General features: G+C 35.6%; 1 protein-coding gene across 2 annotated transcripts; it reads right to left on the bottom strand.

Annotated features, from left to right (window-relative positions):
• Positions 1-710: 710 nt before the first annotated feature.
• Positions 711-24,962, bottom strand: LOC114161313 (unconventional myosin-Va-like). Of its 2 annotated transcripts, XM_028044525.1 has the most exons (40): positions 24,768-24,962; positions 24,325-24,435; positions 23,602-23,773; positions 21,998-22,142; positions 21,727-21,883; positions 21,503-21,646; positions 20,657-20,738; positions 20,454-20,561; positions 19,915-20,021; positions 19,516-19,781; positions 18,487-18,568; positions 18,265-18,405; positions 17,999-18,124; positions 17,019-17,102; positions 16,604-16,729; positions 16,390-16,487; positions 16,220-16,306; positions 16,030-16,138; positions 15,738-15,949; positions 15,492-15,648; positions 14,328-14,567; positions 12,920-13,168; positions 11,992-12,085; positions 11,768-11,910; positions 10,565-10,678; positions 8,678-8,812; positions 8,526-8,582; positions 8,201-8,428; positions 8,042-8,109; positions 7,013-7,087; positions 6,064-6,262; positions 5,813-5,906; positions 5,279-5,422; positions 5,033-5,187; positions 4,086-4,175; positions 3,847-3,997; positions 2,859-3,138; positions 1,805-1,979; positions 1,628-1,708; positions 711-1,260 (listed from the first exon to the last, which is right to left on the bottom strand). In XM_028044525.1, exons 1-40 carry the CDS (start codon positions 24,792-24,794, stop codon positions 1,108-1,110), a joined length of 5,466 nt encoding a protein of 1,821 aa, XP_027900326.1. In that variant the 5' UTR covers positions 24,795-24,962; the 3' UTR covers positions 711-1,107. The 2 variants fall into 2 exon arrangements, with proteins under 2 accessions (XP_027900326.1, XP_027900334.1); XM_028044533.1 differs by lacking the exons at positions 23,602-23,773; positions 24,325-24,435; positions 24,768-24,962 and having other exon boundaries at positions 21,992-22,106.
• Between the last annotated feature and the right edge of the window lie 422 nt (positions 24,963-25,384).

Below are 25,384 nucleotides of genomic sequence, written 5' to 3'. Positions count from 1 at the left end.
ATGACACAAAAACAAAAATGTGTCTTTTCAGACAAGACTAAAATCACGTTATTTGGCAACAATGATAAGAAGTTTTGTTTGGAGGAGCCAAAGTGAGAATTTTAAACCTAACAATCAGGTATGGTGGTGATAGTATCATGCTGAGGGTCTGTTTCACAGTCAGTAATGCTGGCTGTGAACAACCAGATGGGGGAAAACTTTGACCACTGCATGTTCCAGCAGGACAACGATCCCAAACACATCAAAACTGGTTTCATAATAAAAGAAACAGAACAAACAGGCAAGTTTTTAAACTATTCATGAACTGAACTTAAATTTAAAAATAGCACTGGGCCAGGAAACCAACCAAATCAAACTCTGCCAATTATTTTAAAAAGGACAGTCAAATATCCAGGAAGAATTATGTCAGTAGATTATTAATGGCTTTTGAACTATAGTGTTAACTCTAAAACTTTCAAGAAGACATTTAACTTCATTAGTTAGGTGTTATAATTGCAATAACACCTAACTAAGCCTGACTGTTTTTAGATAAATCCACAATAAATTCAAACTTGTACACCAAGTTAAATCACTACGATGTACACTGAAAAAACACAACAGGTGATCCAAGTAAAAAAAAAAAAAACTGAGATAAATTGATACTTAAATTAAATGTATTCACTCAAATATTTTGTCATTACAGAAAAGCAAATAAATTAAGTTTGCCAAACTTAATTCAATTACATTTTATTTATTTGTATGCTGTATTCTTATTCCACTCTGGAAAAAGGTTTAAAATTTGTACACCCTTCACATCCATGATGAGTGTAAGTAAGCCAACAGCCAGCACTGTATATTTACTAATGTCAACAGGTGAAATGTCACATTTCTATGCTAAAATTCTTTATTTTCTTTTTAAAGGTTCTCCTTTAAGAAACTTTTTTGCATATTTCCTATTGAGTTGGTTTGTATTCTTAGGGGAAAAAAAACCAAACAATATTCACACATCTATAAATTTCAGCTCTTTTTTAAGATACAAACTTTGATGGAAAACAGTCTTTGGTTCATTTTATTTACTTGTAAACAGGATTAGAAAAACAAGGTGCAATCAGAGGTCAGAGGTCAGCTCTAGACACGTGTAAGGAAGCCCAGGTTGAGGCTTGCAGGGATCTGGATGGTCTCCAGAGCCACAGAGGAAGGCGTGAACGGGAATGTGACGGAGAATATTTTCTTGGCGTCCATCATCAAGTTGGACGACTCAGCTCTGTCTTTCAAAAGGTTCTAAAAAGGAAGAAAAGAGTTAATGAACTATTACATGGAAGCTTGATAAAAAAAAGTCTAGAGATTAAGACAGTGGTTCCCAAACTTTTTGCCCCGCCCAAAATTGGCAAATTTAAACTACTCAGACCAAAACAATCATACATTTTTTCCTATTTTATCTAGAAATATAAAATCTATAAATACTTGAAGTTTTGAAACATAAGAAAAGGCTTCACATTGTTGCCTTATAAAAAAACCCAAAAAACAATTTACAAATTTTTGGGGTCATCAGTTATGACTTATGGTCGGTTGGGCCGATTAAAATCATTTCAAAGGTCACAAATGGCCCCCGGGCCACATTTTGGACACCCCAGTATTAAGACCTTACTTTAATGGTGGTGATGAATGTGTTTGATACTCTTTCTTCAAACTCAATCACTGGAGTATACAACGTCAGGATTTTAACAATCTGTAAAAAAAAAACAAAAAAAAAAACATAAGAGTGAACTGAGTTATATTTATTTGTGTAAAGATTAAAAAGCTGGAATGTTTTCTCATGCCGAACCTGTGCTGTGGTGAGGGACGAGCACATGCTACAGATTGCTTTGGCATCAACTTCAGTGTTTTTATTGATCTGTAAAAGCTGTGCAGCCTGAATAAGAGGCTCCAGAGTTTCCTTTGCTCCACAGTCGCTCAGCTCCTTCTCTCCCAGCCACTCATCCAGCTGCCAAACGTTGTACCTTCACCCAGAGAGGAGGACAAAAGACACTTCAGATTAAAAAATGCTACAAACAGACGTAATTTTAAAATGAGTTCATGTAAACAAAAACAACACAAGGAGGAGAAAAGTGATTCAGATTTGCAAATTTTCTACAAATTCAAAACAAAATGGTGTAAAATGTATCCTGTTTACTCTGCTATCTCTAACTGAAAGTGGATATTAGATTTACAATTTAGGTTTTCAAAGCAGTTCCACTCACTCGCTCTTTGGTTACCTAGCAACAACCTGCCGAGTAACTAGCGCAGCAGCAGTTTAAGGTTTCACCACCGTGTCTCATAACTGCCTAAAAATAAACAATTAATGATGTTAAATAATAAATAAAATAGACAGCATTATTAGAAATTTTATTTTTTACCATTTTCTCCACAAAAATATCAATACATATCAATAAGTTTCCCCCCCCAAAAAATTTAATGTGTGTAGTTTAAAATCGCACTTTTTTAAAGTAATGCCGTCTTGAAAAAAAAAAAATTCAAACGGGAATATTTTTCAAAAACTATTTTTGTGTTTTTATGGTGCTATGAATACTGTGCCATGCACTCACAGCCATACACTTATCTTATAAAGTATTAAATAGTTTTATTTTTAAATCATAAACATTATTAAAATAGTGCCAAAAAATATTGCAATCTAGTTTATATTGCCCACCATGCTTTGCTAGCTTTAGCATCTCAGGAAGTTAAAGTCTATCCAACTGGTCAATATATATTATTAGCAGCATAATTTGTCAGAACTCTAATTTTTATATGTATTGTTAATCTAAATTATTCATAAATCTCTCTTCTGTAGCCTCCTTCATGTTTAGTTTTAAAAAATAAGGAAGTGTTGATGTGATTACCTGATCTGTAGGCCTTTACCCCACGAGCACATGTCTTTCCTCAGCAGCAGATTGTTAAGAGTAACGGCGCTGATGATGTAAAACTGCTGTTTGACCACCTGTTTGATGATGTCAGAGTCCATCCCGTGTTGACTCATGGTGGTGTGGAAGAAGCTGAGACGTTGCAGGAGGACTTCCACTGTCAAAGCTTCATCAGGGAAGCTGGGGCTCCTCTTCCTCAGGCCTGTTGGTTTGGAGCCTAAAACTCCCTGCTCTGCCTCATGCTCCAGCATGCAAGGTACTACAAAACACAATAGTATGATTTTAAGACATAGCGCCTTGAAAAAGTATTCATAAAACTTTAACTTTTCTCATTTTGACATTCAAACTTCAGTTTAATGTATTAGGATTTTATGTGATAGACGAACACAAAGCAGGGAATACTTGTTAAGAAGGAAAAGAAAATGTTAAATTTACTAATATGAAAAGTTTGGCCTGTATTTGTATTCACCCTTCATAATTATGTGTTCCCTTGCTAATTGATGACCTAAAATTCAAATAAATACATTGAAGTTTGTGGCTGTAAGGTTTAAGTTGTACAGTAAAAGTTATTCAGATAAGAAAAGTTTCATTGCGTGCACGAAAACAAACAAAATAAACATTCGAGTAGGCTCACAGAAGTTATTGCGGTAAATAGTTTTGTTTTGAGATCATTTTGAAGTAATATTCAATTATTTAAATCTTCATTTCTAACAAACATGAAACATTGGGAGACATTTTAAATATCCAAAATAAATGAACAAAACAAAAAATAAAACTAACACAAAATGGCCCTTAAAAATGGTCAAGTTGAGACCAATGGACCAGACTGAAACTTTTGATAGGAAGAAATAAAAGATACAAGAAAAAAAACAATCATGCAAATGGAAATTATTGGGCTCATTTTAATTTATGATGCGATCAATTGATTTATTGCAACAAGCTTAAGTTTGGGCTCCGGTCTTCTTACTTATCAGGGGTAGCAGGATGTTCTCCATGCTTTTGATGATCTGACGGTAGATTTGAATGGCCAGGTCACCAAAAAGCTGATGGTACTCTGTCAGCTCAAAATTAGCCAGGCATTGCTCATTCTGCTTAGCAGTGTTGTGCACCATAAACACCTGCAGGGCAGATTAATTACATGATTATGCAGCTTTATTTAAGACGCACGTAAACGCAGGAGCGACGTTTCACTCTTCTGATGCTCACCTCATCTCCACTGTACTGCTTCAGACAGTGCATTAACCGGCACGTGTTGGCCAGCCAGAACGACACCACTTCAAAATCATTTCCTTTTCTCTGCACGAACAAAATCAAGTCCAGTTTCTTCATAAAACACATTTCAGCAACAAGGCAATTCAAAATGTTTTACATCATAAAAACGTCGTACAGTACAGTCAACAATTATTGAACAAACAAAAAAAACAGTTTGTCAAATGACATCATCAAATTTATCAAGCAAATGCACATCAAGTTACTACACTGCAAAAGCATAAAATCTTACCAAGTATTTTTGTCCTACTTCAAGTGTAAATATCTTCAGAGACTAGAAATAAGACAAAACTATCTTACAGTAACTTTTCAGCAAGATATAGGAGCTTGTTTTAAGTTAATAATTCTTCAATATTGATAAAAAAGTACAAGTTCCCCTAGCATATTTTTTCACTTGTGGAGAAAATGTCTTGTTCCAAGTGAAATATCAATACAACTTTATCAATATTAAGGAATTATTGACTTAAAACAAGCTTTCTGTCTTGTACAAAACTTACTTGTAAGTTATTTTTGCCTTATTTCAACTGTACCAAGATATTTACATTAGAAACTAAACAAAAACAGATTTTGTGTTTTTGCAGGGTCATCAAAGGCAACTCTAAAGAGAGGGAAGGAGAAGCCTTGATTTAAAGGAACTCTGTGTTTCAGCTGTTTTGCAGTTTTCCAGATTAGCGGAGCATTGGGCCTGGTTCTACTGGGAGCCTGTGTAAGAACTTAAAACTGGGGTGATGTGCTTTATCTTCCTGGTTTTAGCATTGCATTAATCAACGCGTCTAAAGATAAACACATAGATGAGTTTATCAAGATTTTGCTGGAAATCGGTCCAAATCAATCTAATAAACCCTGGCATTTGTTTTTCAACTGATCGAGGTTAAATGCTGCACCTTGATGACGCCTTTGATGCTGCTGATTGTAGAATTGAGGAGAGTGCTGAGTCTCCTGTCGTCGTTCACATTGTCTGCATATCGAAGGCACATGAAGATGATGAAGGCAGGAAGCCCTGGAGTGAAGCTGACTGCGACGCCACGAGGCTTCAGATCTGTGAAAAATCACCACAGTCAGTGAAAACAAGAAACATCCTGACCTACTTTTATCACATGTAACAGACGGGTTGTTGGAACAACACACACCTACGACCAGGTTCTTGAGCAAATGACCCGTGTCGTCCTCCTTGAACTCCAACATGCCCTGGAACTCCTTCTCCTTGCGTGCGATGTGCACCGGTCGGACAGGCATGCTCGTCCCAGAAGAGCTAACTGTCTGGTGAGCGTTCGCTAAATTAAACAGAAAAATAATATGAGAACCAATAAGATCACTGCCAGGTTGTATTTTTTAATTGTGATGTCAAACTCTGACTTTAATCTGAGAAAAAAGTCAAAATTTCTTTTTTATTATTCATTACTCTACATTACTGATGATAAAAAAATAATGCTACTAACAAGTAAACCTAAAATTATTAATAATAGAGATATTAATGATAATAATAAAATAATAGCAATGGTAACAGCAATAATAAGTTATAATATAGATATTTTCACAGGATAAGTGACATAAATTATAATGTAAACTAATTGATTTGATAAATTTTTCTTTACTTTTTATCCAGATTGTGATTTTTAAAAAGATATGGGTTCATATTTTCAAATGTAGTACGACTGGATTACCTTCTAAATCTTCCACTTTTTTCATATAGAGCTTAAGTTGTTTTTTCAATTTGCGTATTGTTTTATCTTGTTTCTGTTGTTGCTCCATTCGTTCCTGAAATTAAAGAAAAAATAAATTAATGACAAAATCCCAATTTTTATCGACGTCTTAATTCCATTATGAAGAAACAGCAGTGACGGCCACATCAGAACTTGGTTGGAGGTAATAAAAAGGAAGAAAGAGCGATCACAAATCCAGTAAACAAACCCACCAGATTCTCAGTGGTGAGTCGGGTTATCTCATGCTTCAGGCTTGCGTCTATTCGGGCATCTTCGGGTAGAAGCAGGCTCATAGCCAGCAGCTTTTGTTGATGCTCCTTTTCAGTCCTCAGTTTGTTCATCTCCTCATTCAGCTTCCTGTACTTCTCATTGTGAAGACACTCCTGCTCCTGCATCTGGGTCTCCAGAAGCCTGCAGGATGTTTGGATCGTGAACAGATCCATGGTAAAAAATAAAGAACACACTCACTCAGTTTGTTCTTGTGTTTTATCATGCAAATAAACAAAAAAAACAACACACACACACCACTGCGACGTTCTGTGTCCACAAAGATAAAACCAAAGTAAAAATGTGCAAAAAACAAAAAAGCATAAACTCAGATATGAATAAAATATGTACAAAATCCTAGCATTTTCTTTTTACGATGGCTATAAACTAGCGATGGACAATAAATCAATAAGATATATCACAATAGACAGGTAATCAATATCAACAGATAATGTGTCTGATAGAATATCCAATAATTGTACAGATAATTTTACCGCACAGCATTCTGGGAGATGTAGGCAGAGGAAAGGCTCTGGCTGCTCAACCTCTCATGCCCAGCTAAGCAAGATTGGTGTAATCAACTAACTCACTCATTCTTCAGTTACCTAGCAACTCACTCACTCTTTGGTTACCTAGCAACAACCTGTAGAGTAACTTGCGCAGCAGCAGTTTAAAGTTTTGCCTCTGTGCCTCATAACTGATTAAAATAAAATGAAAAACGGTGTGGACTGAAAACTATGGATAAAACAGAAAAAGTCACGGCACCAGTTTTACAGTATTTCATATATTTAAAACAAAAAAACTATTAATAACTATTTATATCAACTGATAGGAAACGCATGTTGTCGAGTATAGTATAAAACCTAATAAATGTACAGGATATTGCATCATTACCTATTTGTCTCTTTCAAGCCTTCATAAGCAAGCCACAGCTCTCCATCTTCATTCAGGGTATGAATATTAGTGGACCTGAAGGAGAAATATCAGAAAGTTACCACACGCATTAATATCTCCAATTAGAAAGAGCTGAGTTCCCATATAAGAAACCAGAAAAGATAAAGGTAGTAATAACAGCTGATTTACTGAGAAGAGAGAGAAGTAGGAAGAATCTACAATTATTTTACTGCAACACATCATTTTACAAGCAGTTATTTAATACTGAAATGACACTAAACATTTTATAAATAAAATATATTAAATATATATAGAAAAGCAACAAAGAATGAGAAATGAATCAGTCCTGCTGCAAAAATTTTTTACTTTTGAACACTGTGTTACAGTCTATTAATCTAAAATAATATGTAACTTAATGTGAAGAAATTCTGCAGACTTGAAGACTTTTTTGTTTTAATAAGGTCTTCTTAACAAATCTTTCTCAGGAAAACAAAACATATCATGATTACATATTGTCAAGTTTATTTTTCTTTACTTTGTTTTCTCAGTTTGATCGCACTTAAAATCTGTTAGCAGCTGAAGCACAAACACACTAAAAGTTACTGAATTATTTAAAATTTTCATGGGTGTAGGGGGTCTTCTCTTTATTCACATGTTTCTAAATAAAATTCCTAACTTCAGATGAAGCTCAGTCAGCTTCTGCCTCTTGTCATATTTTAATTAAAAGCTATAAATCCTAAGAATGATTTCTAACTTTAAATTCATAAATACAACACAATTAAAAGCATACATCTTGAAATTCTCCATAATTTGGGCTGATTAATGTAATATTTTTACATAAGAATAAAGTTTATATGGTATACAAATTATTCTGCTCAGTTATGCTTCTCACATCTTAGAAGACAGAGCGTGCACAGTTCGTGCATTTCCTTCAGGTGCATTTTTGCTTTATTGATTATAAATTATTTGAGAAATTTTCAAAACTGTTTGGCAAGATGCAGCATAAAAACAGAGCCAGGTGGTTCTTACCTGTCAGAATCTTGTAATGAGTGGATTTCACCGAGATCCAGTTTCACACTTTCTCCAAGTACAGAATCCTGGAATTAAATTGTTATTTAAACAAAAATTTCCTTTATTAATTACATTTTAATATTATAACGAACACATACAGTCCATGTAACTTCTCACCTTGTGTTTAAGAGCTTCCTGACGAACCATATGTGAACGGAGGAGCAACACCTCCTCTTTACGCAGCTCCAGCTCCTCGTTGGAAGAACTGAGTTGTTCCAGCAGAATGTTATAAGACAAAGTACCAGCAGCAGGGGGCGCCAAATCGCTATTCTCGCTGGTCAGAGACTTCCGCAGCTCATTCAGATTCTGCTTCAGTTTCTTGTTTTCAGACTCCAGCTCTTGCCGCTACATTAGAAAACAGGCTGAAGATCAAAAATCTAGAACTACTTTTTGTTTTTATGCATATTTCAGATTCAGTAATCACATATGATGAAAGTCACACCTTCAATTTTTCTACGTCCAGTTCTGTCCTGCCAAAAGTTGTCTGCATCTCCAGTTCCTTATTTGTTTTACAGAAAGATATGATGTAAGATCCAAACACCAAATAGCTAAGCAGATGAACTTTAAATAAATGTTTATAGAGGGATTTCATACTTTTGCCTTTTCTTGCTGGGCCTCCTCTTTTTTATCCAGCTTTTTCCATAAAGATCGATTTTCTCCCTCCAGCTCCTTCACCCTTTTCTGAAGCTTTAGAAGAATGGGCAGGTCCACTTTAGTCTCGACCTCATCCTGGTAAAATACAAGCGATCTTTAATTAGATTAAATATATCATATTAATTTAATTAAGGCACTGGACTACTAGAGGATTAGAAACACAGATAAGTGAAGACAGAACTGCAGTAAATTACAAAAAGAAATTTCTCATATTTTCTGTGAAGCACAAGGAAATGTTTTCTACTCCATCATGCATAGTTCACATCAAGCAGCTGTGATATTTATAGAACTTGAACAGAAGCTGTGTAATCCTATTTTACAGTCATGTAAAAAAACTTTGATTTCTAGGGTTGTACGTGCTCTATGGGAGATTATCCGCTCTGGAGCATATAGCTGCATATTAAGATAAAAAACATGGACCAATATCAGCAATACACTGCAAAAACACTTCTTACCAAGTGTTTTATTCTAATGTATAGTGCCAAAGTCTTAGTACACATGAAATAAGACAAAACTAACTTACATGTAACCTTTCAGCAAGATATAGGAGCTTGTTTGAAGTAAATGACTCCTTAATATTGATTGTTTTTTAAAAAGTACTAGTTCCACTAGCAACATGGGGAAAATGTCCTACTATAAGTGAAATAATATCCCAGTGGAACTAGTATTTTCTGTCAATATTAAGGAATTATTTACTTAAAACAAGCTTATATATCTTGCTGAAAAATAACTTTCAAGTTGGTACACTTGAAATGAGACAAAACTAAGACATTTGTTCTAAAAACTAGTCCAAAAATACTTGGTAAGAAGACGTGGTTTTGCAGTGCAGCTACTGTTGCAGCTCATCAAACCAAGAAGGCATATAAGGTTACGCTCAGGCAATTCACAATTTAACACTTAGAAATCTTATTCATGATTGAGAAATATTTAAGACGTGTGCTATCTTCCTGAAAGTCAATATTCAAGTTGACTGAACATCTCACTTCAGACTGAAGACGCCACAGCTTGTTAGTGTTTAACTTTATGATGATCAAATTAGAAATGACAAACACTACAAATATTTTTCCTACCAAACACATTTGTTTAATGTGGCATGAGAAAGCTTCTTTCCACTAACAACAACTGTACAGCTTAGATATGCAAAAGGGAATCTGAACAACCTAACGTACCATTTCTAATTAAAAAAAGAGATGGCATGCGAGTAATAACATGATTAATTTTTGTTTTTAAAACAGCCACACTGAGAATTAGGTTAAATGTATAAAATGTTTGATCAAACATGTTAGGTTGGTTAGTTATGTAAGTAAAGTAAGTAAGTAAAGTAGGTAATGTAGGTAAATAACACAAGTAAGCTAGGAAAGTAATGTAAATAAACAAAGCAAGTAAGTAAGTAAGAAAGATAAGTAAGGTAACTAAGAAAGTAACGTAAGTAAGCAAGTAACCTAAGTAAGTAAAGTAAGTAAAATAAGTAAGAAAGTAAGCAAACTAAGTAAGCTAGCTAAGTAAAGTAAGCAACTAAGCAAGTTAGTTAGTCCTTTTTTTCACCAGGCAAATAAAGGACACAACAATAAGAATTCATTTTATATTTACGATGCTATCTGAAAAGTGCAAAATTCTTGAAATGGGACAGTACAACAGTATTTACATACATAAAGGAGAAAGGAAAACTTTAACTCTTTTCCAAAATATTTCTTATAAATTACGACTCAATTAAGCTAATCAGGATTTTAAACATTTCTTTGTAAATAAATCACCTAATTCTTACCCATAAAAGCTGTCTGAAGTCACACTTGTATATCTGCAGATGATGAACGTTTTAAAGATTACCTCTGCTTGAATGGCGCTGTCTTCATCTTCAGTGGAGCTCAGGATTTGAGAAAACTCAGATGAGTTACTGCTGTAGTTGGAGTCTGTCCTCTGGTGACTAGACTGGTTTGAAATCTTATTAGGAACAAAAAATAAAATTTAAGATAAACAAGATTAATATTAATATATAGCGATGTCTACATAGTTCTGGAATCCATTTACATTTCTCAAAAAATAAGCCTCATAAAACCCAATTAAGAGTCATGCTTGAACAATTACTGAATAATTCCTCTAAATGAAGAAATTTTATAATTTGACAAGTGAAAACAAAACTAAAATATAACTTGGTCAAGTTACTTGCTAGAGAAAGCAGCAAACAGGTGGGTGAATCTTGGATTGAAAACATCAGTTTTAAACGTTCTCTATTAATTCAGTTTTTTATCATCATTTGGAACTGCTACCCAACTTATATGACCAAATAAAATTTGATACAACACCATTCAAAAGTATTCATATCACTTTTTCACATCTTGCCATGTTACAGCCACAATCTTCAGTGTATGTTACGGAGAACGCAAAGTAGTAGACAATCGTGACATGAAAATTTACATTTTGGCTTACATGCAAAAGAGACTATTTTGGAAAACTAACACTGAACATCACCATGGTGAAGCATGGTGGTGGCACCATAATGCAGTGGGAATATTTTCTTCACCAAGGACTGGAAAGCAGAGATAAATGGAGATAAATATAGGATAATCATGGAAGAAATCCAACCTGTTACAGCCAGGGTTAGGTTCACACCTAAATGATATTAGAATCTGGATTGAAATCTCTATAGTACATTTAAAAAATGTAAGGTTTGGATGTAATATTATTTGGAATAAGAATTTTAATAATATTTTCAAATAAAAAATAAAAAAGAGAGAATCTGGAGTGAGACAGGCCCACTTTCACCAATCTGACTGAGCTTGAGTATGGAGTTTGAAAAGATGGGAAACCCTTTCAGTGGTTACATGTGCAAATTTGGTAAAAACAGAGTTTTCCACATTATAATTGTGCACATCTTTGCAATTAAATCCAACTTAAAAGCACTCAACATTTGTGGTTGCAATGTGAAAAGGTTTAAGGAATATTAATAATTTTTTAAAGCACTGCATATGAGCTCTTTAAAACTGTCAAATCAGCTTCTGTTGCCATACAAAGAACGAAAATCTTCCTTACTATGGTGACGTTCATCTCCTCCTTGAGGTCCTTGTGCCGTTCCTCCAGCTGCAGATGCTTGCTGAGGAGACTTTGGTAGCGAGAGCGCTCTTCTGTAAAGTCCTTCTCCAGCTGTTTGGTGTTCTCCAAGTTGGTTTTAATTTCTAAGTAAAAAAAGTTCATTTTTACTTAATTTCCAACACTTACGCTTAGATTTTTGTGTAGATATCCAGTAGATCCATTACCTGCCAACTGCTGAGCTTGTATGGAGAATTCCTCGTTTAGTTCTTCCAAGTTGCTATTTAACAAGCTGTTCTTCATGTTCAGTTCATGGATTATCTGGAAGAGAACATGGTGCATGATTTTAGTAATCAATCAGTTTGGATTTTAAAGATTGTTTATCATTTGGGGTGAATTTCTTATGATAAGATTTTGATTCATCGTTTTCACATCAATTGTTTTTAAACTTTTGATGTTTAATAACTCCTAAAACTGTCCGTATTGAAGGATGTTTTATTTTTACTACTTTTCTCTACTGTTTGTTCAGTGAAGTTGTTATCAATAAATATAAACAAAAGTTAAGATTAAATGCACTTATTGCTTGCATTGTAGGGATACAAATCGCACTTCTTTTTGTGACTGATGTCCTAAATGGGTTTGTTTTTCAAGAGCAGTATTTGAATTTGTGGGACTATGACTACTGTGTCATGAAGTCACAGCCATACAGTTATCTAAAACAATAAGACATATTTCTTATTGTCACTGTTATCACAATAGCGTAATAAAATACTGTGATAAAACTTTAAGTTTATATCGCCCACTCCTACCACGGCATACTGTATCCCGCAATCAAAATCTAAAAGCTTAAGTTATTATTGTATGTAATAGAAATAATAACTAATTTTTAAATGAAAGACATCTCCTATCTTTGTAGTCACATTTATGTTTGCATCAAAACAGCCAGAAATATGAATTATTATAAAGAAATGAATGTTTGATAAACATAACTTGAAGCCTCAAATTTACAATAAGCTGAATTTTAGCCTTCAAGGTTGTGAAAATTAGTCTAAATTTATCTGTCTGAATGTCAGTGAAAGTAATTTCTCCACATTCCAAATCATTAGCAGATATGCTGCTAAAGAAATCCTGATATTGTCAAAGGTTAAGGCCTACCTGTTGCGTTTGCTCTTTGTAGATCTTTGTCTGCTCCTCCTGGTGCTCCTTCTCTCTGCGGGTGTTTTCCAGCTCCTCCTGAAGGAAGGACAGCTGCTCCAGCAGCGAGGGAACCGTCTCTGCTTTGGCTCTGGCCTCCTGCTCTGAAGAGCGCAGGTTTTCTATCTCTCTGCACTGTTTCTCCCTCTCAGTAGTGTGGGTCTTCTCCAGAACACTGAGCCTCTCTGTGAGCTCTCTGTTTTCTTTGTGCTGCAGGGGGAGACACAGACACATGATTTGCATGTGATATGACAACGCCAATGACCCAGAGTTTTATTAGAAGCATTTTTGCAGGTGATTAGAGAGTAAATTGCAGAGAAAAACACATATTTGTGTCTAATGATGCACCACAAAGTTCCTACACACGTTTTGAAGCCCACTGCTCTTCCAGAGTTGTCATTTCTTGCATTGTGTATTTTTTAAGTATGAATATTTGTTCTGTAGCTAAGCATTAAAGGTGACCTATTACGCTTCCTTAAACAGGTCAGGATCAAAACATGATCATTACATTTTTTGCACAAAATCAGGATGAAGTCTTTTAGGGCGTCCTGTCACTTTAAATCTAAATAAGCTGCTGCTGGTCACGCTCCCAACTCAATGTTTAGACTCACACTTAAAAATGGCTGCAAACAGAGAGGCAATTAAAAAGCTGTACATCTTTGAAAAGCAGAGTTGGAGCCTCCTGCACAACCAACAAGAATGCATCAAGTGGTTTCTGAATGGCCAATCAACAACTGTTCTTTCTAGGAGCAGTAAAACCAGCTGACCAAACGTGCTGGCACGCCACTTGGGTTGCTAGGTGACAGGCTGGACGTCACTGTGGTTGCTAGGTAACAGTACATGACTTAAGAGGTTTTTGAAACAGCTCATTTCCAGAAATCAAAATATTCAATTACTGCCATAATCGGGCTGTTTTTAAAAGCAGCTGAGAACCAAATGAAAGCATAAAAATGTGCAAAAAGTTAATTTAGCATAATAAATTCCTTTTAAATACAGAATCTGGGAAAACCACATGTTTTAATGTGGAAGGAAGGGAGGTGTTGAGGCTGATGTGCATACAGATTGATAGTTGGAAACTTGCTTTGATCCCCCCTGACACCAGTGACTCAAACAGGAGTCTAAATTTCCTTGGTACATCCGGTCTCCATAAAAATATATATTTTTTGGCATTTAGTATAAATTGAATTAACGGCTTCCTATTTAAGCATCAATGCATAATCTTTTAATTCCAAAATCTCCAGCTGGATTAAAATTTATTTGTTGAGTTAAAACAAAGTAGACAGAAAAATTAACAAAATCAGCAAGTTGGGCCTAAAGCAAACAGGAAATTGCTGTTGACCTCTCCTCTATATAGTGCTACAAAACTCACTTGCTCGTTTATCTTGTGCTGTAACTGCATGATCTTGTTCTCCATCCCAATGTTGAGGTTCTTGAAGTGCTCCACTGAGCGTGCCTCCACTTTTAGCTTCTTCAATTCTTTCTTGGCACTCATGCGGCGCACACAGCTCTGCAGCAGGACGACGGCCTCCATTGCGCGCCGGAAACGCTGCCTGGCCAACCAGCCTCTCGCCATCCTCTGAATCACCACAGCCTTCTGCTCATGCAGCAACTGTGGAAAGACAGACAAGCACAAAATGTCAAGTTAAAAAATATATTCTCAAAAACATTCCACTGCAAGTGCTTGTGTGCATACAGTATGTCTGGTCATACATGCAGCTCTAGAAAAAAAAATTAGGAGACCACTGCAAAATGATCAGTTTCTCTGATTTTACCTTTTATAGGTCTATGAGTAAAATGAAAATTGTTATTTTATTCTGCGAACTATTGACAACATGTCTTGGAAATTCCAGGCAAATATTTAGTATTTATTTCCAGAAAATGAGAAATGGTCAAAATAAAGAAAAAGACAAAAGTGCTTTCAGACCTCGAATAATGCAAAGAAAACAAGTTCATGTTCATAAATATTTTTGATTTCAATATTCAAAAATATTGAAATCAATATTTTTTAGAAATCAATATTTGATGGAAAAAACAGAAGGTTTTCAATGGGGTTCAGTGCAGTGGGCTCTTAAGTTTTTCCAGAGCCGAAGTTGATTTATTGCAAACTATCAGCAAATAAGTAAAATGGCAGACAATTAAATTTATATCACACATTAAAATAAATTCTAAAAAGATATAAAAGTATTTTCTAAACCGATTCTTTTTATAAAACTTTACATATCATTACTTTCTACATTTTAATATAACAAATTCATCAAATTTTTTCAGGCAAGCGGTCTGTTAATCAATGTATATTCAAAATGTGAAAGGAGTTTTTCTACTTTTTGGGGTCCATTTTTTTTCTAATCAGCAACAGAGAGGATATAGGACACTATAAAAAAGTTACAATAAAATTATGTAACATTTTAACTTAGAAATAATAAGGTAATTCTGGTTCACAGTGCAAAAGATTTGCACACCACTGAGTTAAATAGTCAAAATAATGAAGTTCTTCTGACCACAAAATGATAAACAGAATTAGTCTTAAGTTTACCTTGAAGTAATGCTTCCTAGCCAAATAGCCCCTCCAAACACGCTGAACAGTGACAGCTGCAGAGCGCTGCTGCAGGAAACGTCTCTTTTTAGACCACATTCGCACATTGCGCTGAATAACAATAGCTGCTTTGGTCTGCCGCAGAAACTTGACATAACTAAAAGGAGAAACAAAAAACAAACGCATTAAAAACACACTTCCGACATGCATTTGCGCCTCTCAACCTGTTGTAAATGATCCACCCACCTGCGTGCCTGCTGAGCCCGTACATGCTTCTGAATCATGATGGCGGACTCTCTCATCCTCAGATACTTTTTGCGGGCGAGCCAGCATCGGATTGTCTTCTGGATGGCGACACAAGCTGAACGCAGTCTGTCCGAACGCAGCTTCTCCAGGTAAGCCACCTGGCCAGCCCTGAAGAAGATCTTGTTTTTGCCAAACTGGTACTTCTGTTGGTCCTAAGGACAAAACACCAAGCCCTCATAAATGCTTGTAATTACAGATAATCAATCAATACCATTCTTAAATTCAAACACACCTTGATAAGTTTTTCCAGAAGGTTTCTGCAGGTTTGTTTTCTATCAGGCAGAACATCCTTTTGCTTCATCAGGACCCGATAACGACCAAAAAATTCCTGATAGGTCCATCTGAGACATTATAAATGACATGACAAAGTATATTCCAACATTATTTATTATAAAAACAAACTTGTGTTTACGGATTTGTACCTAGATGGGAATCCTGCTGCAGAGATACGGATCGTTTCCAGGACGCCACATGCTCGAAGCTGCTGCACGGCTCTTATTGGGTCCAGACTTTAAATTAAAGAAAAACATAATTGAATGCATAAGTGTTTTATTTGTGCTTTGCGATAACTAAAGGAAGCAGAGATCCTCACGTGAATGGAGCTTTACGGTCATTCGGTTTGATGCAGCGCACATAATGAGGCGATGTTGCATTTAGTGTGTCCATAAGCAAGTATAGAGACTGTCGAAACTAAAAAATAAACGACAATGATAAATCCTTCTTATGTGTCATCTGTTTTTGTTCTTTACAAAAACAGAATAAAAGTTTAATTTTGATCACACATTGTTCATGTTTAAAGGTTAAACCTGCAGTCCGACAGTTTTCTTATGTTCCTTTTGAGACTTCCCAGGTCTTCCAGTGATACTAGAAATCTTGCTAGTTGGCGCTTTTATTTTTTCTTCATCCTCAAACAGTTTCGGCAGCAAACCAAACTGGAAAACAGAAGTTTATTATTTAAAAAAGGCAGCAAAAACTAAAGGGCCCACCAAACAGCAGGTGGCAGTGTTTCTGGCTAAAAAAGGATCAGAGGTGGGAGTATTTCCTCCAATAGTGTTGTCTAAACAATTCCCGGGTGCGTGCCCACAAACTGGCAACACATAAATTACTTAACTCACATTTGTTTTCAGCTGGCAAAGCATTAAAATCCAATAAAACTGGCACTGGCCTCCACAAAGAATAACATCTGCTAATAAATAGTAGAGAGAAAGTGCATGGTTTCACCTTGCTCTTTTTAAGCACATTAATCTGTTCCTCGTTGACAGTGTCCTTATTTTTCTCCAGGAATCCGACGCACTGGTACTCCACCTAGGCACAAAGGAACAGATCACAGAAATTTGATTTTGGCCCTACACACTCCCTTTTTGTGATCAAACACTAACACTGCACAGCAATTTCTTTGTTTTAGAAATTACTTCTTTGTTTTATAAATTATGTGTATTGATGGAATTTTTTTGTATTTATTGAGAGAATCTATGTAGTTAAGTCATTTTAATCTTGTTTGCATAACCTTTGTTCATTTTTATCAGGACAAATTGAGCATTGATGAAAAATACCCTTTTGGCTAATTCTGGCACATTTATAGAAATGTCAATTAATGTGCATTAACCCTACCAAATAAATTTAATTAAACCTTGAATGGGGGATGAATGGAGGTAGATAGAGGGTGATCGAGTCAGAAAATGTTTTAAAGGCTGCAAAAGTCTGAAATATAATCAGGATTGGGTAACATGGACTAATATTTTGTTTTATTTCTCTTAATGACAATAAAACTAGTGAGTTAATTAATGAAATGCTGAGACAGGTCTTCACAGACACACTGATTAAAAAGCAAATCAATAAAGAACAACTTATTGAATAGGTTACCAGTTGAATTAAGTGATGCAGTATTTTTTTGAAAAGCAGCACACAATGAATGATTTTTTTTTTTTACATGTTTTTTATTGATGCTGCAATGCCACTAACAATTAAAAAGGAAACAATCCCACCACGACTAAGTCTTCAGAGTGTGCAAAACCTTTCAAAAGTCTTGGAAAGTGGCACGTTTTCCACTGGGGTGTTCATTCAATTACCAAAATGTTCACCTATGAGTAACGATTTTTCCCCCAATTGGAAAAAGATGACAAACCCAAACATCTGCAAGTCCAAACATAACATCAAGACGTGATTGGGGCTGCACTGCATACCACAGATTTAGGGTTTACCTTGTCAGCAAAGTGGTGAATGATGAAAGCTTCGTTTGATAACCTGGGTTTATCAAAATAAGCATTCTGCTTCAGGTGGGTGTTGTACAGTTTCTGAGCCCATGTGTCGTCAGAACCTTTGGGCATCTGTGGAAAGAGGAAGCGCTGACACATCAGTTAGTCATAGCATTAGTCATAACCTCCACATTAGGTGTGATGGAGCCCAGAGCGGTGGACACACTTCCAATGGCAGCTTAAAAAAAAAACAAACAATAGTGCCATTTTACTCTGCACTCCTCGTCCAGAAGGTCCAGGATGCCAAGCTTGGCCTCGATGAGATTAATGCATGGCTTATTGTCACAGAAGTCGATCAACGTCCAGGGAATCTCCTCCTTCATGTACTCTTCTTGCTCCAGCTTGAAGACATGCTGGAAAGAGTGAAAAATGAGGGATGAATTCTCCATTTGGACACAAACAAGTCCAGGTTTAGCAGACTAGCAGATTCTCACCAGGTTGAACTGCTGCTGAAGCTTTTCATTGGCATAGTTGATACAAAACTGCTCAAAGCTGTTGACATCAAATGTCTCAAACCTGAAGAAAAATACATATGGGTCCTCAACTAAAGATTACTTTAGTTATCAATTAATCTATCAATTATTCTGATTAATAATAGTATGAAAAAAATTGGCGCAATCTGCTGATTTTTCTTTTAATGTATTAGAAATGCATTAAAAGACGCAAATAATTTGATTCAATTCCTATTTTAAATACCAAAATAAACATTGTATTTCCTAAAATCAAACAGCATAGCCTTCCTTTAGTGCAGTGGTTCCCAAAGTGTGGGGGGCGCGGGAAGCGGTATGGATGAATGAAAAAATAAATAAAAAAATTAAAAACAGTTACACAAAAGTGTTTCACTGTAAAGACGGTTTGTAGTTTGTTTTGTTGCAACCTGAAGTGTCAAATAAACTTCAGTGGAGTTTGAAAACAAAATATGTGTATAGGTTTATGTCTGGTTGAACAATGTGTGTGCCCAGTTGATTTTTTGGGGGGAGGGGGGGGGATTAATTGTAATCCATAGGGGGGCCCAGAAGAAAATCTTTGAGAACCATTGCTTTAGTGTATCATTTATAGCAAAGGATGCATCAAAACAGTGTAGTGATAATGTGCTGATTATTTTGGGATAACAAAAGGTGTTTAATAAAAGATTTTCTTAACAGAATTTGAACTGGATGAAGCTAAAATGCCATTCGAGGAGTTTTGGGTAGAGCATATTTACAAACAAATATTTATTTTTTATCTTAAATGCAAAATGTATAAATTTTTTGTACAGTTTTGACCTAAATACTTCTCAGTTTATGTTGCCGTTTCAATAAATCACATTTTATTTTCATTTGTGTATTCTAGTAAACCAAATTATTATTTCTGTATTCATCACAACTAATCCGATTAATCATTTCAACCCTAAATAAGTTTAACTTTGTAAATTGTTGAGCAATAATAGAAAAACTATGAAGAAGCTGATAAGGGAAACTTACCCATAAATGTCGAGCACACCGATAAATGAGTGTTGTTTCACTGTAGATTCCAGCGCATTGTTAATGTTGTTCACAATCCAGCCGAACAGTCTGGCATAAATATGTTTGGCCAGTGCATCCCTTCCATGGACCGCATTCTCTTTGGAAACAGGCTTCACAAAGGTTTCCGTGATCGTCTGGAGTTTCCTATGGCATAACCAGTGGGCCATTTCTTCACAAGGAACTCCCATGAGCTCACAGAAGACCATCAGGTGGGCATTATCTGGCTGGGAAGACAGGACGTAAATACCTCTGAATTCTGAACATACGTCTTAGATGGAAAAAAAAAAAAGACACAAAATGAACTACATAAACACAGAGTCAAAAATGTTATTGGATCAGAGAGAAATCAGTGTTTACCAGGATGCTGCATGTGTCAGATGACTGATCTTTTACATCCACGTTGCTAAGATGGAGAATGGCTGAAAGAATCTGGTAAATTTTCACTTGATCACTTTCACCAATTCCTACAATGTGAGCAAAAAAAAACAACTGTGTCAAGTAATCTAAATCGAAGTCATGCATCTACAAAAAATGAAGAGCCCACTGCACTAAATCCCATTGAAAACCTCATGGTTCTTCCACCAAGTATTGATTTCTGACTTAAAACATTAGTACTGTGATTTCTAAATGAATATGAACTTGTTTTCTTTGCATTGTTTGAAGTCTGAAAGCTCTGCATCTTTTTGTTATTTTGACCATTTCTCATTTTCTGCAAATAAATACTAAATTTGTGCTTGGATTTTCAGCACAAATTGAAGTTAATAGAATGAAAGAACAATGTTCATTTTACTAAAACCTATACCTATAATAAGTAAAATCAGAGAACTGATCATTTTAAGTTGTCTCTTAATTTTTTCCAGCGCTGTACATATATATAAATGAATAAAACTACTGACCTAATAGTGAGAATGCCCTCCTGGTGTTGCACATCTCTTTGGCATCATTGACTCCATCGATGACTGGACCCTGACCCTGGTTAGTGCAGCAGAAGTCATCTGCACAGCCTTTAAAACAACAAGTGAGATCATTTTACTTGTATTATTATTGGCCATATTATATTTGAAAAAATTATAAAAAATTATATTTTATTGCCTGAGACCTAATTTGAAGGCCTTAAACTCAGACAGATGTGAAGAGGCACATAGCTGGTAAAAAATATGGTAGTTTCTTTCTCCGTGAGCCTACAAGAAATGCAAAAAGATGGAGAGTGAGGCACATTCACAGAATTTTTACCTCATTTTGTCATCTTATTACCATAAACTTTAGTGTTTTCTATTAGGAGTTAATCTGATAAACCAAACGGTGAAGCTGGATTGGAAAATCATGCATTTCTGGTGTTAGTTTACATTTGTGACAATCAAAATTAAAAATGAACCATAATATTCATTCTACTTCACAATTGTGAGCAGCTTGGTGTTGATCTAATATATGAAATCACATAGAGATACAGTAAAGTTCTAATTTTAAAAATGTAAGGTTGAAATAATTAGTCAGATTAATTGTGACTAATCAATTACTGAAATTATCTACTAAATTAGTAATTAATTAACTGAAGTGCACAGACTCAAAAAAGGCCAACTGCTGACAGAACAATATACTCAAAGCAGTAATTAAGTCAAAACTCTACATAAAATACATACATATTTCATTTATATTAAAAACTGATATAGCCTGCACCAAATGAATGCTATACATCTGAATATTAGGCAATAAAGTTAGTATTTTCTTATTTAAAAAATTAATTGAATTATTTGCTTATTTGCATCTTTTATTTCTAGTATTGCAAAAAAGACTGAAATGTGCAGAATGTGGCCATCTTTGTTATATGATTAATCAATTAATCATCAGAATAAATTGATAACAAAATAATTGTTAGTTGCAGCCCTTTTCTAAGTTAATGCTCAAGTAGCATGAATACACATTGTCCAGATCCATGAAGATTTACCTGAAACACTACTCTAGACTTTTCCAGTAAGTAGGTCCTCATGTTAGCCCCGACTATGCAGTGATCCTTGTTAAACCCGATCTCAATGTACTTCCCAAAGCGGCTGCTGTTGTCATTTCTTGTTGTCTTGGCATTCCCAAAGGCCTACAAAACAACAAATATTGTCTGTTAAAACATAATTTTAAGCATGTGTTGTAGATTTTCCTAAAGCGGTTAAATTTTACCTCCATGATTGGATTAGAAGCAAGAACTCTCTTCTCAACGTTGGTCTCCTCCGATGAGCTGCTGACTGTGGCGAAGTAACGCATGGCGTATTTAGCAGAAACCGTTTTGCCTGCACCAGACTCCCCGCTGACTATTATGGACTGATTTATTTGATCTCTGTATTTAAAAAAAAGGAACATTCATAAGCAAAAAAATCTTCAAGAGGGTCAGAGTTAAAGACAAAAAAGATCTCTACGGTGGCTCTAAAATGTAAATCAAAAATACCAAAACCTGGCCATTTGTTTGTATGCTTCCTCAGCTACTGCAAAGATATGCGGGTCCATGTCTCCCATGTTTTGCCCACTATAGGCGTTGATGATATCAGCTTCATAGATGGGCAGACTCTCATAGGGATTGATGGCAACCAGGACGATTCCTAAAGTGGATCAGAAAAACTAAAAGTTCATTCTTAGATGACACATGGTTCTTTTTCTTACTTTTACAAATGACAATCTGAAAATGTAGGCCTGTAACAATAACAAATTATACTAGAGGATAATTTGTCCCAGAAGTTATTGTGATAAATGATAAAAATTATATCAAGGCAACAATATTAAGTAATATAATAGCCATAGAGTAACAATGCAAGGACATGTTCTCAAAGATCAATAAACTCTAAATTTGAATGAAAACTTAAACCTGGAACTGGAAGACATTTTAAATATCCAAAACAAACAAACAGAACATCAGAAACAACAAATAAAATGAATAATTAAGTCTCTGTAAAAAAGAATTGTCCTTCAAAAAAGTGGCTAGTTGAGAACAAAACACAAGACTGAAAACATTTGTCATCCAGTTTTTGATAGAAAGAGAAAAGAGAAAAATAATAAATCCTACAAATAGAAATTGTTAAGTTTGTTTTAATTTATCATGCGATTAATTTACATATTGTGACTGCAATCATATGTATTTCAGCCCTCCCAGTGAACAATAATTTATTTATTAAGGAAAAGCATTTGACACAGATGAGTTGACAAAAACTTTGACTGCAATTAAAAATCTTTCTTACATGAAAACTACAAAACAACATCAGCAACATGTCTGTTTTGAGTTGGCTAGAGTGACCACAATTACGCCTGTCACAATTATCAATTAATTTCATGATAAATTAAATGAGCTCAATAATTTCCATTCTGATGATTAGCATTTTTTGAAGAGCAACTTTGTTTACAGAGACTGCATAATCCAGTTTATTTATGGCTTTAGTTGTCGTGGTTTTTTGTTTATCGTTTTTGGTTGTGTTTTATTTTGATATTTAAATGTTTTCCAATTCCAGAGTGGAGTACAAAATTAAAGTTTATTAGTCTTTCAGAGGCCAAAAGGCGTTAATTTTCCATTATTAGTTGAAAATGGTCTCAAAACGACAATATTATCGTTTATCGCAATAATTTCTGAGACAATTTACTGTCCAGCAATTTTCTTATCATGACAGGCTTAGTCACAACCTTAACTGAGAGCAACAAATTTATATTTTGTTTAGCTCTAAGCAAGATTTCAGTCATACCACATGCTGGTGTTTCAGTCAGGACAATGATTTATACTGCTCAAAAAAATAAAGGGAACACTTTAAGTGTTAAACACCTGTTTAAGTGTTCCCTTTATTTTTTTGAGCAGTGTATTTTGCTTTTTGGATTAAAAAAGGAGAAAATATTGAATAACACAAATTCTGCAATTTATTATCAGTGACATATCCAGATTGTGTTCCTTTAAAAGCAAGCATGCATCAGAATAATCAGCTTAAGGTACTCTGGATTATGTCAGCGCATGCAGTGAGTAAGACTCCAAAGTCTACGCTGCCAGTGATAGTGCAAGTAAAAACAGATGAAGCTCATTACCACAGTAGGTGTAAATCAGCTTGGAGTCAATAAAGCGCACTTTAAGGTTGTGTAGCACTGCTGGCTCATGGAGGTAACTGAGAGTTGTGAGGTCATTTTCTCCCACCAGGATGTTGGGGTTTCTGAGAGGGGGCAGGTTTTTGGTTTTGGGGTCAACATTGTGCTCCACAACCTGAACAAACAAAACAAAAAGAAAGGTGTTAATGATAGCTAATGATGGCATTGAGAATGGACAAAAATGCAAGCTATTAACTGTCAATCATGCTTCAAATGATAGCTAACAGCAAACCCTCAGTGCTTGGCCTGTTCATGTTCACTCAAGATAATATTTGACCTTATTTCCATACCTGATGTGCATGCCCAAACTCGACATAATACCTTCAGGTAGCAGCAATGCTGGAGAAAAACTTAGTTTGAGTCAGCTCCCTTATTCTGAAACCATGCACACACTGTTTAAGTTGTAAATAGCACCAAAAGCTGTTTGTTTTGCCTCACGATGAGAAATACTCCCAACAGCCAAGCTGTCATGAATAATCCATCATAGCATGTAATTTCACTAGGCTCTGCTTCCAGCGTTTGTGCAAAAAGAAATATGCGCTTGGCGTTTCAAGAACATCCTAAACCAATTTTCATCTCAGTCTTTCTGGGTGTGCCTCTGTGTGGTTATAGGATAATTTTTTGGTTGCTTGTTTTTTTGGGGTGGGGGAGTTTTGGCTGTCTTACCGTGCCATCCTCCAGTTGTAGAGACAGCGTCAGGTCACCAGGAGTGTAGTCTTTGAGAAGCTCAGCAGACTTCCACACATCTGCTGCATCTGGGAGCCAAACATGGGCATTCTGGATTTTTTTTTTTTAAAGAGAGAGACAGAGAAAAAGAAACTGGTCAGAGAACTCCAACCTCTACTCTTACAGTCACACAGCTGGCTGGAAAAACTTCATCAGCGGCAGCAGTCGTAGGTAACTGGCAGCGGACATGCGCATAACGTGGATGGGGAAGAGGCAGTTTATGTGGCAGAGTAGCAAAAAAAAAGTGCTATATAATTACCCTGACTCACTAAAAAGCGATTCAACAGGCACTAAAAAGTTGCTAATTACAATTTTATTATAACAAGCTAACAAAGGAAGGCAGAGAAAAACCGTTGAGTGACTCGTTATCAGGCGCTGCCTACCTTGGAGTAAAGTTCAAAAGCTGCCATGTCCTTAAGCTTGTTTAGAAAGACTCCGGAGACATTTCCCGCCCGCTCGGAAGGGGATAAAACATTTTGTTAACTCCTACGGACAGAAACGCCGACGTCCCCAGGTCTCTCCTCCTCCAGCTCTCACTCCACTCTGCCGACTAGAGGATTCGCCTCCTCCGACAGCTGTCACTCAGCTGCGCATGCCCCGACACAGGTTCACAACGTGTGTCAACCGCGCCCTCTAGCGGTAAAAATACTAAAGCTGTTCTAATGTATGGAAAGCCAGAACTGGCAAAATCACTGGGATAATTTGAACCTAACTTCTCGTGTTTGTAATTATTTTATCCCACTCATGCAAACTACAAAATAGCTAGCATGATTACTAGAATAAGATGAATAAGATTTTACACCTAAAAATAGCCTAGAAGCCAGAACTGGGTGATATTTACTTTGTTATATTTGTTTGAGTAACTTTTAGGGGAAAATGCACTTTTAGCATTAGTTTTGCAACGCCTTATTTTTTACTTGAGTAGTAGTATTACGCAGTATCACCTCTTACTTGAGTATTTTGTTGTTCTAACATTATATTCAACATGATGAGGTCTTTC

Source organism: Xiphophorus couchianus, chromosome 2 (genome assembly GCF_001444195.1).
Source record: "Xiphophorus couchianus chromosome 2, X_couchianus-1.0, whole genome shotgun sequence".
Classification (NCBI taxonomy): Eukaryota; Metazoa; Chordata; class Actinopteri; order Cyprinodontiformes; family Poeciliidae; genus Xiphophorus; species Xiphophorus couchianus.
Note: the sequence above shows the minus strand (reverse complement) of the source record. Positions and strands in the feature narration are given on the sequence as shown.